The sequence below is a fragment of the Micropterus salmoides genome, unplaced genomic scaffold, assembly GCF_014851395.1.
Source record: "Micropterus salmoides isolate LMB-PRFRI ecotype aquatic unplaced genomic scaffold, ASM1485139v1 Ms_hic_scaffold_9, whole genome shotgun sequence".
In the NCBI taxonomy this organism is placed as follows: Eukaryota; Metazoa; Chordata; class Actinopteri; order Centrarchiformes; family Centrarchidae; genus Micropterus; species Micropterus salmoides.
Window position 1 is genome coordinate 29161440 of NW_024044681.1, and position 12503 is coordinate 29173942.

A 12503-nucleotide genomic window follows, 5' to 3' on the forward strand; every position below is an offset into this window, starting at 1 on the left:
GTTTAGAAATGATGCCTGCAAACCAAACAGTGTTTCTTTGTGACTCTCATTAACAGTGTTACCTTTTAGCGACCAGTTGCTTCCATGAGAGGGAGCCAGTTATACACAGATTCTCCCCACAAATTGACAAACTGCACGGTACACATTTCAGTATGCATATTGGTTAGAACACGTTGGCACAGCAGCATTTGGGACACCGACTGCAGATAACTGCAGCATATGAGAATATAATAGTATGAGCTTCTTGTTTGATCACGAGGGTCTGCTTTTAAGTTGGCTCATTCGGCCGTCCTTCACAAAAGTACCAGAGCATCGTTAGAAATGTCTACATTTTTGCCACCTCAATTAAAAACACTGTCAGTTCTGGAAATCAAAAGATGCATAGCTTGCAATGGTCTGATGTTCCACATATTAAATTATACTAATATAACCTGGTATTGTTATACTGCACTCTGTGTAATTAAAATACCTTGTTGGTCCTTACACTTCAAATCAGAGGTTTCCCTGGATGTTGGTAGTTATCACACAGTTCGATAAACGCTTTAATTCGCAACTGCACTGTTCAACATTGGTGATGACTTAGCTTCAGTTTAATATTCATTATTACCTGTTGTTCCCCCTACCTTTGATGAAGTAGAGGGATTCCCTGTTTGTTTGTTTGTTTGTTTGTTTTAATCTCTTTTGAACCTCCTAAGACACCGAGTAGTACTATTAATTATTTCAAGCGATGCCCAGAGCATGTAAGGTGCAACGTGCCTGTAGTTCTCCGCTGACATTTAGTAGGCCAAGTATGGGGGCGTGCTTTATGTTAGGCGTCTGTGCTACCTTTAGCAGATTTGTGTCCCAAAGGACAGTATGGCTGCTGAGGCCCAGTGTAGAGGATCCTTCTGTTGTCGTCCAGCTGAGTTCTTTGTCGAGTTTGCAGGTAGAAGTCGAACAACAGCCCTCCGAGTTCATTATGAACAAATGGATTTTGCTGTCTTGGAGAAGACCTTGGGGGACATTTTTTGCACCCACCTCAGGGTGGCTGTTCTCTCCGTTCGTGTTGCTTCTCTGTCTTGTCTTACCTTACTCTTAATCATAGATACACACACACACACACACACACACACACACACACACACACACACACACACACACACACACACACACACACACGAATGTATTCAGCTAGACAAGCAACATAGTGTTGAAAAGAAAGTTAAAGACTGTAGCTACTGTAGGCTGCAGTTACGGAGATGTGTGTAGGAAAGGTATTATGACTTCTTTATCTCTCTTGTGTGGGCACACAAACTATATTGGTATTTTTATGTTATATGTTACCACCTCGCTGGTGGCTTTGTAAGATTAATGTATTCTCAATGGGAAAACAGAACACGCTCTTACTTCTTCAAACTACAATGACAAAGACCCTCTTAATAGCTCTTGTATGGCTAGCTTTTTCTTTCAACCTCACGTGAGCATTTTCTACCAGAAATTTTATATTCAAGAGCAGAACTAGTTTCACTTAACAGCTGCATGACCAGAATCCTACCTTCCGTCGCCTTCATTGCACTTCTCTCTGAAGCTCTCAACACACTTTACTTCACTGTCCTCATAAAAGCTTACTGCTCTGCTTCAATCTTCCTGTCTTACATTCGATTTCGTTCTTCACTTCACATTAACGCACATCAGACTACTTAACATTCTCTGTTTTTGTCTGTCTACTTGCAGTATCCCTGTCGGACAACTCACTGTTCTTCAATGTTATGATAGTAAGGACTGGTTGCTTTTTTGGAGAGAAATCTATGGAGGATTTGGATATTGCATTAAGTGACAGAAGCCATGGTGAGGGTTAATTCTATTAGTTTTATGTCCTGTAATGCACAGCTGCAACAATTTATCAAAAAATTGTTTTAGCGATAGATTCATTGTTTTTTGTCATTATTCGAGCAAAATGCCCCCGAAACATTGCTGTGATGATACCTTCTTTTTAGGCTTTTGGAAACTATACCAGGCATTTTTCACCATTTTCTAACATTTTGTAGGCAAACCCATTAAGCAATAATGAAATTAATTTATTTGCAAGCACTACTTTATAGACTAGATAAGAGAAAAATATACACAAGATTCCTTTGCTGTCTGTCAGTCACTGCTTCACACCTCCAAGTGCTTTCCCTATATAGAACGGACTTATGATCAACTTTGAAAAGCAAACTGGCATGAAGAAGCTCCCAGATGGAATGCATAAATATTGAAAACTGTAGGAGTACTGACAGCTAAAATAAGCCTATAGCATTGTATACTACCTGCTGTGCACACTTTGATGTCATATAGTAGTTAGTAATGCTAATGTTGTTAGAAGCCATACTAGGCTGCGCCTAATTCACCAGAGAGAGGGAGCGTTGGCTTGTTAGAAATAGAGATTTGTAAGTCTACAACGTAAAATCTGCAGCAAGGACAAAATATCCAAATTTGAACTGAATGATATTCTCCGTGGGAAAGCCCAGAAAATGAAAACTTTAATCAAAAAAATGCAAAGCCCTCCATAGACCCCCTGTCATAAATAGCTCACAGTGCCTTACATGCCTCTTTGTCTTACATGAATTATCATATCAACATTCCTCAAGAATACACCTGCCAATCCTTTACTTTCTCTAAAAACTGCCTCCATATGCTGACCACTTTGCAATTCAACACCCTATTTCAGACTTACTCTCACCCTCAATACAGCACATTCATAAACCCACCGTTTCACATTCTGTAACCCTTCTTCACATTATGTTGTCATTACAATTAGTTACAATTAATTATCTGTCATTTTCAGGGGCCGTATAATGAGCATTTTCACAGTTTGTCTTCAACCTCTCTCTAACGTTGCTCTTCCTGATATAGCAAGGGACTTAATGCTGTCTGTGTATGTTGGTGGTATCCGTGCACTTTGACTGAACATTGTGGTGACATCTCTGTCCCCCAGTGGGTTACCAGAGCAGACAGCACCCAACAGCAGCCAGCCGTTTACGTGACAACAACCAATGCCATGACAGCTCCCATTTAGAAGCCTCAGCTTGTATCAGGTCATGACATATTTTCTAAACTTATATCTGATTAAGAGACCCAGTGCGAATCACATGAAACGTGAGCTGATTGCACCTAAACAACAAATTTGATTAATGACGTACATTTTTGTGGGTTCAGTCCCCATGGCGGTGCCCAGAGATCCTCCTCCCTGCTGTTTTGAAATGTACACAACTCTCTAAAGTCAGTGGAATTGGTGCACGAGGCGGATGTTCCCCCACGTATCACCCATTCGCAGACACAGACGTATCAAAGATACAATGTCGTGTCCTGTCTGAAGGACGTGGTAGAGGTTACCCACAGTATCTCTATCCATTCCCTGTATGGGGCGCTCATTCACACACAGACTCATACTGTGCAGGCATACTGTAGAAGACATCCACACACAGGGGTTAAAATACAATCACACCAAGACATTCACTCAGACAACTACAATTTTTGGGGGGGCGATTCTTCCAAGGTGATTTGATAAAGCCAGTGAGTGGATAAGCTGTGAGACATCCTCAGAATAACAAGTGCTCCAGCTCAGAGGCTCCTCTGGCTTTGATGTTTGCCTTCAATCCTGGCTTTATGCTGACAGCAGGTGCTGAGCGAAGTACACACTACGGCTCCTTTTTTCGGGCGACTCGATTTCAGAGCCACCCTGGATTTCAAACACGACCCAGGTGTTCATTTGTAGCCTTTAACGAGCTAGTGCAATAATAAGTGGTCACCTGGTAGAGAAGAGAGGCTTGAAAGAGGGTGACGCTCACTCTCTCACTCATTCACTCATTCACTCATTCACTTCACTGAGAATTATCTTTTGGCTTGTTGGTGCAAATATTGCTCAGGTGTTTTGACCCTATCTGACCCTATCTTATGGCTCATCTTCCCAGGATGAATAGTTGCTTTATTGTATTTTATTTTATTTTATGTGATGCTTATGCAAGCGGTACCTCTCTTGTGAACTTATTTACATCACACTCACCTTATGGAATTCTGAAATCCTGATCTTATCATTATCATCACAATCACCATCATTTTTTAATACACTAATTGCTTCCTTGCTCTTGTTTTGATCTTGTTTTTTGAGCACTGTTATCATTTTAATCATGAATTAGTCATGAATTCCAATTTTTATCACAGGATTGGTTGAAAAATTCAAACCAAAACAAAGCATAAAAAGAAAAAGAATTGCTGTGTCAAAAACTCCTCTTTAAATATATTAATATGTTATTTTGTCCGCACACTTTCTCATGCACTCATCTTGCTCAGCTGACCTGACCTGACCTGACACAGGATTCCTGCTGATATCTTTCCGCTCTGAGCTGTTTCATCTCGCTTTGAGCTTCAGTTGACCTTGGTGATTAGCTTAGCTGGTCAGCAGATGGTGGGTGGAAAGCTGGCTGAGCTACACACTGTCACCAACTTTTGGGCTCAAGAGGGGCCCATGGGTGAGGATTAAGATGCCGAGTCAGCGCTGGAAATGCGTGAGTGGTGAATATACAGTGCAATAGTGCAAGCGGCGGGAAAAGCGTGTGAGAAAAGATGACTGTCGGTGGGACAAAGAGGCATGAGCATAGCAGAGAAATGAAGGAGAATTTGCATTAGGGAGTCGGGGGGGGGGGGCACAAAAAGTGGTAGCAGTTCTGGCTCAGGTCCTGGGCTTTCTTCTCTGGTGACAGGTGGTGGGGGTTGGGAGGGGCTCTCTCAGGCCTTTCTAGGCTGCTGATGGACTGCTGACCCTTTTATCCCTCAGCATCTCGTAGTGCACTTCTGGAATGTGGTGGCTGGCGAGGGCCAATCCCTCAGCCACCCTCAGTGCATAATGGACAGCTGTGTTCCCAGTGTCACTGCTGCCCTTTGTCCCACCCTCAGTCTCCTGTGCTATGAGGCATCAGCCTTTGGAGCTTCTTTTCGACCGTTCTTTAGGGGCGGCGAATCTGACGTCTTCACTGTCTTCCGAGGAGGACTCACTGGTTCACTGGCAAGCTCATGTAGCGATGGCTCCTTATACATCGCAACTGTGTGACAAAGATAGAAGCTAATTGTTAATAATTAAGGAGGTGATTAATAACCAAGATAAACTGGTTGGAATTGTTCTAAAGTAACACAAAGGACACAAACCCTCTATAACTTTAGGCAGGAAGTGTGCAGCTCCTTTGGTCTTCTTTACCCGGTTGCCCTTCATGATCTGGCCATCACGGTTGATACCGATATACCAGGAGCGGCCAGACTGGGTCTGGCGATAGAGCATGGAGGAGTATGTAACGTAGTAGTTCTCAAACACACTCTCCTTGAATTACACTCTGGAGTAAAGTGCTCCTGAAAATAAACATGGGAAAGGGGGAGAGGTGCATTCATATTAGCAAACAAGGCAAGAGAAGAAAAATCTCCAGTGCATGTGAGCACACACTGGGAATAAAAATACATGGACACAAGCAGTGAAATACATTAATTAGGTGGCTGTGTTTCTTTGAAAGCATGACCAACCTGCTCCTTTGGGACCAGCAAGACATAGATGCATACTATGCATGAAGAAATGGCATAAACATGTCTGCTAAACATCACCCAAAGGAACGGACAGAGAAGATGAGGAGTACTAACACACCAATACAACAACCAATTCAATCTATACACATACAGTACGTTCTATAAATGACAAATTCTGACATTAAACTGCAGTGACTGCTTCAGAGGCATCCCGAGTTCAGGAAACCAACTTGCCGAACCTATAATGAACAAGATCCTAGATAATGGGTTCAGTCTTTAGGAAATTTGTAAGTTGGTGTGTATGAACTGAATCCCCCATAAAAACAGTATTTTGGAATCACTTTTTCTGCAGTATGCATATCCACATGTATTTGCTGTGTATCATGTAAGTGATCTTGGAGTGTCATGTTATTTCTATGTTTATTGTAAAAATAGTGACTTAAGTGGATACTTAGGCGGCACAGAGTACCATGGACTTTATTAGATCTCATAGACATTTAACAAACATTTAAACTTCAAGCATGGTAGTTCCCAGCATGCAGGTCAGGATCTCTCCAGTGGGTCATAAGATGTAATCTGAGGGGTTGCAACATGAATAATGGGATAGGAAAGAATGAGGATCAAAAGTTAGGCAATGCTAATTTGTTTTTTATGTTTTTTCCCCTTTGTTAATTTTTGAAATATTTAACTTTTTCAAATTCCTTTATTTATTTGGCATATTGGTTAAAATGCCAGACCTTTATCAAGGTGGAAAAGGTAAAAAAAAAAAAAAAGTTTAGAAGGGAACTGCTCACAACTCATAGACACACTATTTAAGACACTGCTTTATTTTAAGGGGTCACAAGCCAAAAAGTTGGAGACCACTGCATTTGCAGTTTTTTAGACTCTGGGTATGTAGAAACAATAGTACTGTTCATCCGTTTAATATAGACTGCTGTCAATTGTCCATGACTGGCTAAATCTGAACAGACAATACAAAATCAAATTCGTTGGATCAGATCCTACAGTATGGCCTGTCGTAAATGATCATGTTGCAGCAGCACTTCCCCTCCCTCTCTGTCCTCAGCATAAGGACTACTGAACCCTGCATAATGTTGACTGGTGATATTAACCAATAACGACAGATATACATCTCTCTTAGTCTTCATCAGGGTCTCGACAGGGTCCTTCTCCTGTCAGAGAGCAAAGCCAATCTGCTGGATTGATTAAATGAGAGCAGCAGGGCAGAAATGGCCGAATGGAGAATTTCTCTGAGACTGAGGATGACAGAAGAGGGCCAAAGGATCACAACTTGGCATGGACCAGCAATAATAAAGACCCAAAAGTAGATTGAGAAGGTAAAAGAGACCTAGAGTTTCACACTTCATCACAGATCATCACCTTTCTCCTTCACAGGGAGCCGTTATCCTTTAGCTGAGAAGGCCTTTCAGGACTGTGTGTGCCCTTTCTCCGTCCACTCCTGCCCTGCTGCTCCACCACAGTTTATGCCCTTTTAACTACTGTCTCCCCATAATAAACAAAACAAGCCCCTACCCTTAACTCAGCAAACTCTCCCTCTACCAACACCACATCGCAGAGCTATTTTAAGATCCTCTGACATGTTTGATACTTTCTGCTGCGCTAACACAAAGGGGATGGGATCGATAGATGATCTGCTTCATTCATTATTAATCAGGCCAGAGAGCAAGAGGGGTGGGAAGTGCGGGAGACAGAAGGGGAAAGGTAGGAGAGACAGGAAAGAGAACAGAAGATCACTCAGAGAGGACAGAGGGGTTGCTGGGAGAGTAAGAAGAGAGAAGCCCGAGGCCTGCTTCTTTGCATTTCCCCCAGGACCAAAGCAGGAATGCTGGGCAGACAAGGGCTTTAGTCACCAGCACCCACAATCTGACACTCAAGTCCCTCTGGAAAGAGAACCCATCACTCCAACAAAATACCCTTCAGCTCAACCTCTGAAATGACACCAGTGGTAACCCCTCTCCCAAGTCATCCTATAATTACCCTTCATAATCAGTCCCCTGAAATTAGCCTAATGATAGAACCCACATCTTCTGTGTTTCACTCAAACAGTCTCCAAAGGTCTGGAGAAAAAAAATCACACTGAGAGAGGAGACTGTGAAATAAATGTCCTGAAGATTCAAAGACAGGCAGATAAAGTGATTTTTTTCATGATAACCTACCAAAATGGCCAGTATACCTGTTCCTTACTGAAACAAATGTGTTGTTATAATTATCCCCAGCTCTGAAACTCACCTTGAGGTAACCTGGCGACCTCAGAGACCACCCAGGGTGTACTGACTGACGATATTACTCAAACCACCAGATTTACCTGCGCAGATGAGTAATTGTTGAGGATGTGTTGAGGTTTTTTTTTAAGAGGGATGGGGGAATATTTCCATCTCAATGTTGTGTACCCGGACTACAAATGAAAAGAAATAAATAACCTGTTTCTTCGACCGTGACGTATTGGGAGACTGGGGTAGCTTCCCTGTGTCTCAAGCAAAAAAATGAATTTAAATAAAAGCAGATGAAGAAGGTAATATGTAGCATCCGTGCTGAGAATCCCCAAGATGGGGAGGAACCTTTTTTTGATGCAGAGCAGCGTCCCGACCACCACCCCGCCCACACACACCACCTCCTTCCTCATCCCTCTGATTACATCGATTCTACCTGCTCCAGGAAGCTTAACTCTCGACGCCACCGTACACTGGGACTGCACTTACCACCAAATAAGGACAGTGAAGTACTAATAATACAAACTCACAGGGCAGAGTTCCCTGACTAACGTCTTCCCCTGCATATAATTAGAATATAATAACAGGAAGGAAAGTTATTACTAAAAAGATAGTGAATCCATGAATAATATTTAATAACTTGTTTACTTTAATTTCATCATGCATGTACAGGCATGAAATGACAACCAGTGCCCCTGAAAATGAAGCTCCACTTCTGGAATTCAAAACATGTAGCTTTTCTGATGTGCAAATGATTTGCAGTACCCTGTTTAGACAGCAGGGGTCACAGTGTCATACAGGCCTCCAGCATCTATTAACTGTCCCATCAGCTCCCAGTGTAATCTATGGCAAACTGTGAAATCTGCCCCAGCTGCAGTAATCCGCCATATTTCCACAGTGCTGCAATAGTGCTGCAGCAACCCACTCACATGGTAACAACGTGAAAATGTCAAGTTCATTCACAACAGTCTTCTGTTGCACACACACAGACACATGCTCATAATATGTGTGTGTGTGTGTGTGTGAGAGAGAGAGAGAGAGAGAGAGGTGCAGCATGCCACCGGCAGGTCATGTTGCTGCTGTTGTTGTCGAGCCAGATGCAGATGCACTATGACACACCACGTTACGTAAGTCAATAGGGCACAGATGTGCTTATTAAGGGGGGTTTACAGAGGATGAGACTGACAGTTAATTCTGTCTAGTACCACACATGTATGGTCTGTCTGTAATGCTTTATGATAGGCTAGGGAGGTATGATGCTCGCATGACAAGATCAGAGTGGATAATAATGTGCAGGGACTCGTGCCTCCGCAGTGTTGACTGACAGCTGGAAGGCCCCTGTCAATTTAATGTAACTGAGTGGGGATAGGCAGCTGATGTTCCTTCTTTGACCCTCAGTGACAGAGGTGGCCGGCGCCACACTGCCTGCTTCCTTTATCAGAAATCACCCTGCTTTTAGTTTCCTAGGTAGGAGAGGGGACAAAAAGTGGTGGTTGGTTGTGTATTATCATCACCATAGGTATTTCAAATCTTGCCAAATCACAGAATTACATTCCAACATATTCCTGAGACAATTTTGGAAGGAGAGCACTGGTACAAAGTGCATCATGAGTCAGTCAGACATAATAGGTTTTGCCTTCCCTAAGTGCGCTTAATTGGCTGCCTGGCAAAGTAGCTGTCTGTACTGTTGCATTTCTGCACTTCATCTCTTTTGTCTTGCTCCAGCCAATTATTCTCTCTGCTACTCTTTCTAATGTTCACATTTTACCCTGTCCTGTGGTAAAAGCGATGCTATCTTGCTTCTGGTGTTGTCCTGCATCTCAATGCGATCCTCAGGTGAGAAGAATAGTAAGGACATTTCATCCTTTCATCAACAAGTCTAACGCTCTTTCTCTCTCTTTATCCCTCTTCTGTCTCTCTGTTTTTCTCACTCTGTCTATCACACACAGTTATCACAGGCCTGCACAGATCACAAACAAATTGTGCCATTGTCCTTTAAGTGTTTTTTTTTTTTGTCATTCTAGCGAAGATGTTCCGATTAAGTCCGATCTGATGCTTACATTTACCATAAATGCTGATTAAGTATGTGTCTGACAGCTCTAGCTAATGAATCTGACTCACCTTGTTTTTCACTAGCTACTTGATCACTATACTGAAGATCTTGGTTTGAAACTATTACCTTCAGTTTCCTGATATGATATAAATGAAAGTAGGGCTGGGCAATAAAACAATAATGATAATTATTGCAATATAATTTCCTCAATAAAAATATAACAAAGGTTTAATAAATATTTGATTTAATACATTTTAATCGCAAACAAATTAGCACTTTATTTTAATTTTACTCATACATGTAAGTTAAAAAATATTTTGTTATATTGATTTGAAAGTTCTACCTCGGATTTGTGAAGTGATCCACTGTTTGGCAAGTGTCTGCCATGTACTGACCATAAAGAAAAGTTTTAAACCACAATCAACCATCTGGTTTGTTCAACTTTCACTCAGCAGCAAAAATCCACCTTTAAACATGAAAGAAATACTGATTTGACATTTATAGTGATAATTATTGATAACAAACAATATGATTTTTTTTATCGTGATAACATATTTTGCCATATTGCCCAGCCCTAAATAAAAGTTCAACTGGGAGAACGCATCTCCTGATGTTAGGGAAAGGGATGACAAGTTGTTAGAACTATGGAAACACAGAAACAAACAAACTTTTGTCGAGCACAGACGCAGGCTACAGAGATTACTGTAAGTTTGACCTGGAATTAATGTTAACTAGTGACAGCTGATGTGACCCGGCGGCGCCAACATTTGTCATTTTAAACTAGTGCGAGTGACGGACAGCACTGGCTTTCTACACTACGCTTTACTAAGAAAGTGGAAGGAGACAGTGTATTTTGCCAAACTCCCTCTCTGAACTCACTGAGTCGCTCACCGGTGCGCACAAACCATGTTTTTACATCACACACTCTAATTTTCACTTACAGTAGATATGCAGTGGAATGTTCGCACTGTAGAGACGGACGGTTGTGGTAAAGGAGAGCAGCACTGCAACACTAGCCGGCTGAGGGGAACAAAACACAGTACAGTCATGTAAAGACAGGATTGGAAGTTGATCGGCTTTATTTTGGCCAATACCGATCCTTTAAAATATGGCTCGACATCTCAAATTCTAGCCATTTACTGACCAATGACTCAAAATTGATATTGTACAGTCTGTCGGGACCTTTTTTAAAATGTAAAGAGGCGATTTACACACCTAAATCTTGACTGGCACAAAACTGTTTCTGTGAAAACTTGCCTGTCAACAATCATATCAGCCTCCTTCAGCACAAGCCTTTTCCTCTCTCTCTCTTTCACACACTCTCCCTGTCTATGAGGAGTTTTCCAGAGCACATAGATTATAAAATGGGGCACGAATGAGCCAGGCTCTATTTTTATATCAGGATCAGCCATTTCCTGTTGTCAGCTACAGGTAGTGAGGCTGAGATTTATGTTTCAGACAAAGCAGCAGTGGACTTAGTCTGCTCGTCTGCTCAGGCCCCACATCCTGACCATCTACATCTGTGTGCGGGGGGCGTGAGTAAGGGATTCAGGGAAAATCTGCTTTAGAATCTGAGTTATTCAGGAGAGAACAACCAAATTACCAAAAAACCAAACTATGTATATGCAAGAAGATGAGAAAATAGCTGTAAGGAAGCTACTTGTCACTCTTGTCAGTCAGCTCAGCTTTTCTGAGACTGACATAAGTGATGAGCTTATGTATCGTAAATGAAAACCTTCCTCGTCTGTGTCACGCACTCTCTTGGCATGCTGTTTAAATCTAAAAGCAAATATGAACCTGCTCTCAGAGCACAGAGAGATGCATAAAGGGCCATATCATGCCACCTGCACACTCTACTACACCAACAAATTAGTACTCAGATACACGATAGACAATAACGTGGGGTCATAAAATCATACATGCATAATATTTCACAAGAAGGCAGCTGTTCTGTTGTACAGCACCTATATCAATTCATTCTTGGAAATCTAAGTGTGTGTGTGTGTGTGTGAAAGAGAGAGAGAGAGGGAAATCTCTGAAAGAGGCCAGTGTGGGATTCAGTACAGCTATTGACTGGTGCTGAGGAAATCCCTTCTCCTCTCACGGCAAGGCACCAAAGTCTGCTGCATGCTAATCAGGGGCTCAGAAGATAATAGGAGATAACGCATTTGCCATAATTCAAGATTTAACTCTCACATGTACAGATGATGCTCTCCCCTTCACGTCTCATGTGCATAAAAGGGTTCCTGCATTCACAGCTTTATTATATTATATTTTTAGAGGGCTCTCGCATCGCAAACATTGCTTTTTGTCCGATAAACTGCACAATAATAGCCTGATTACTGTTATTTAGCAGCACATGTATAACTTTATTACTATTGTGCAGTTATCTTATATCAGAATTGGATAGATAACATTGGCAGCCACAATATGGTGTAACTAGTCAAAACTTCCTGTAACAGTCATGTATTATTAACCATGTGGTTATGGTTAAGTGATTGGACACTGATGACATGTTACTAATGTTATAAGCACTGTCCAGGGTGCTGATCAAACTGCCCGTCCTGAAAGATTCACTAGAGGCCGAGAGGGGCGTCAACACGGCCTTGATCAAAAATGTGTGGTTTTACACGATGATCATGCTAAAGCAATGTTACAAGCGCTGTCCACATGCTGGTCCAACTGCGTAC

General features: G+C 41.9%; 1 protein-coding gene across 1 annotated transcript in view; it reads right to left on the bottom strand.

Annotated features, from left to right (window-relative positions):
* Positions 1–579: 579 nt before the first annotated feature.
* fgf11b (fibroblast growth factor 11b) overlaps positions 580–12503 on the bottom strand; it is a 33007-nt gene continuing 21083 nt past the window's right edge. The window contains 3 exon segments of the mRNA XM_038709592.1: positions 580–5060; positions 5164–5340; positions 5343–5361. Coding sequence (XP_038565520.1) covers positions 4924–5060; positions 5164–5340; positions 5343–5361 — 333 coding nt within the window. The 3' untranslated portion in view covers positions 580–4923.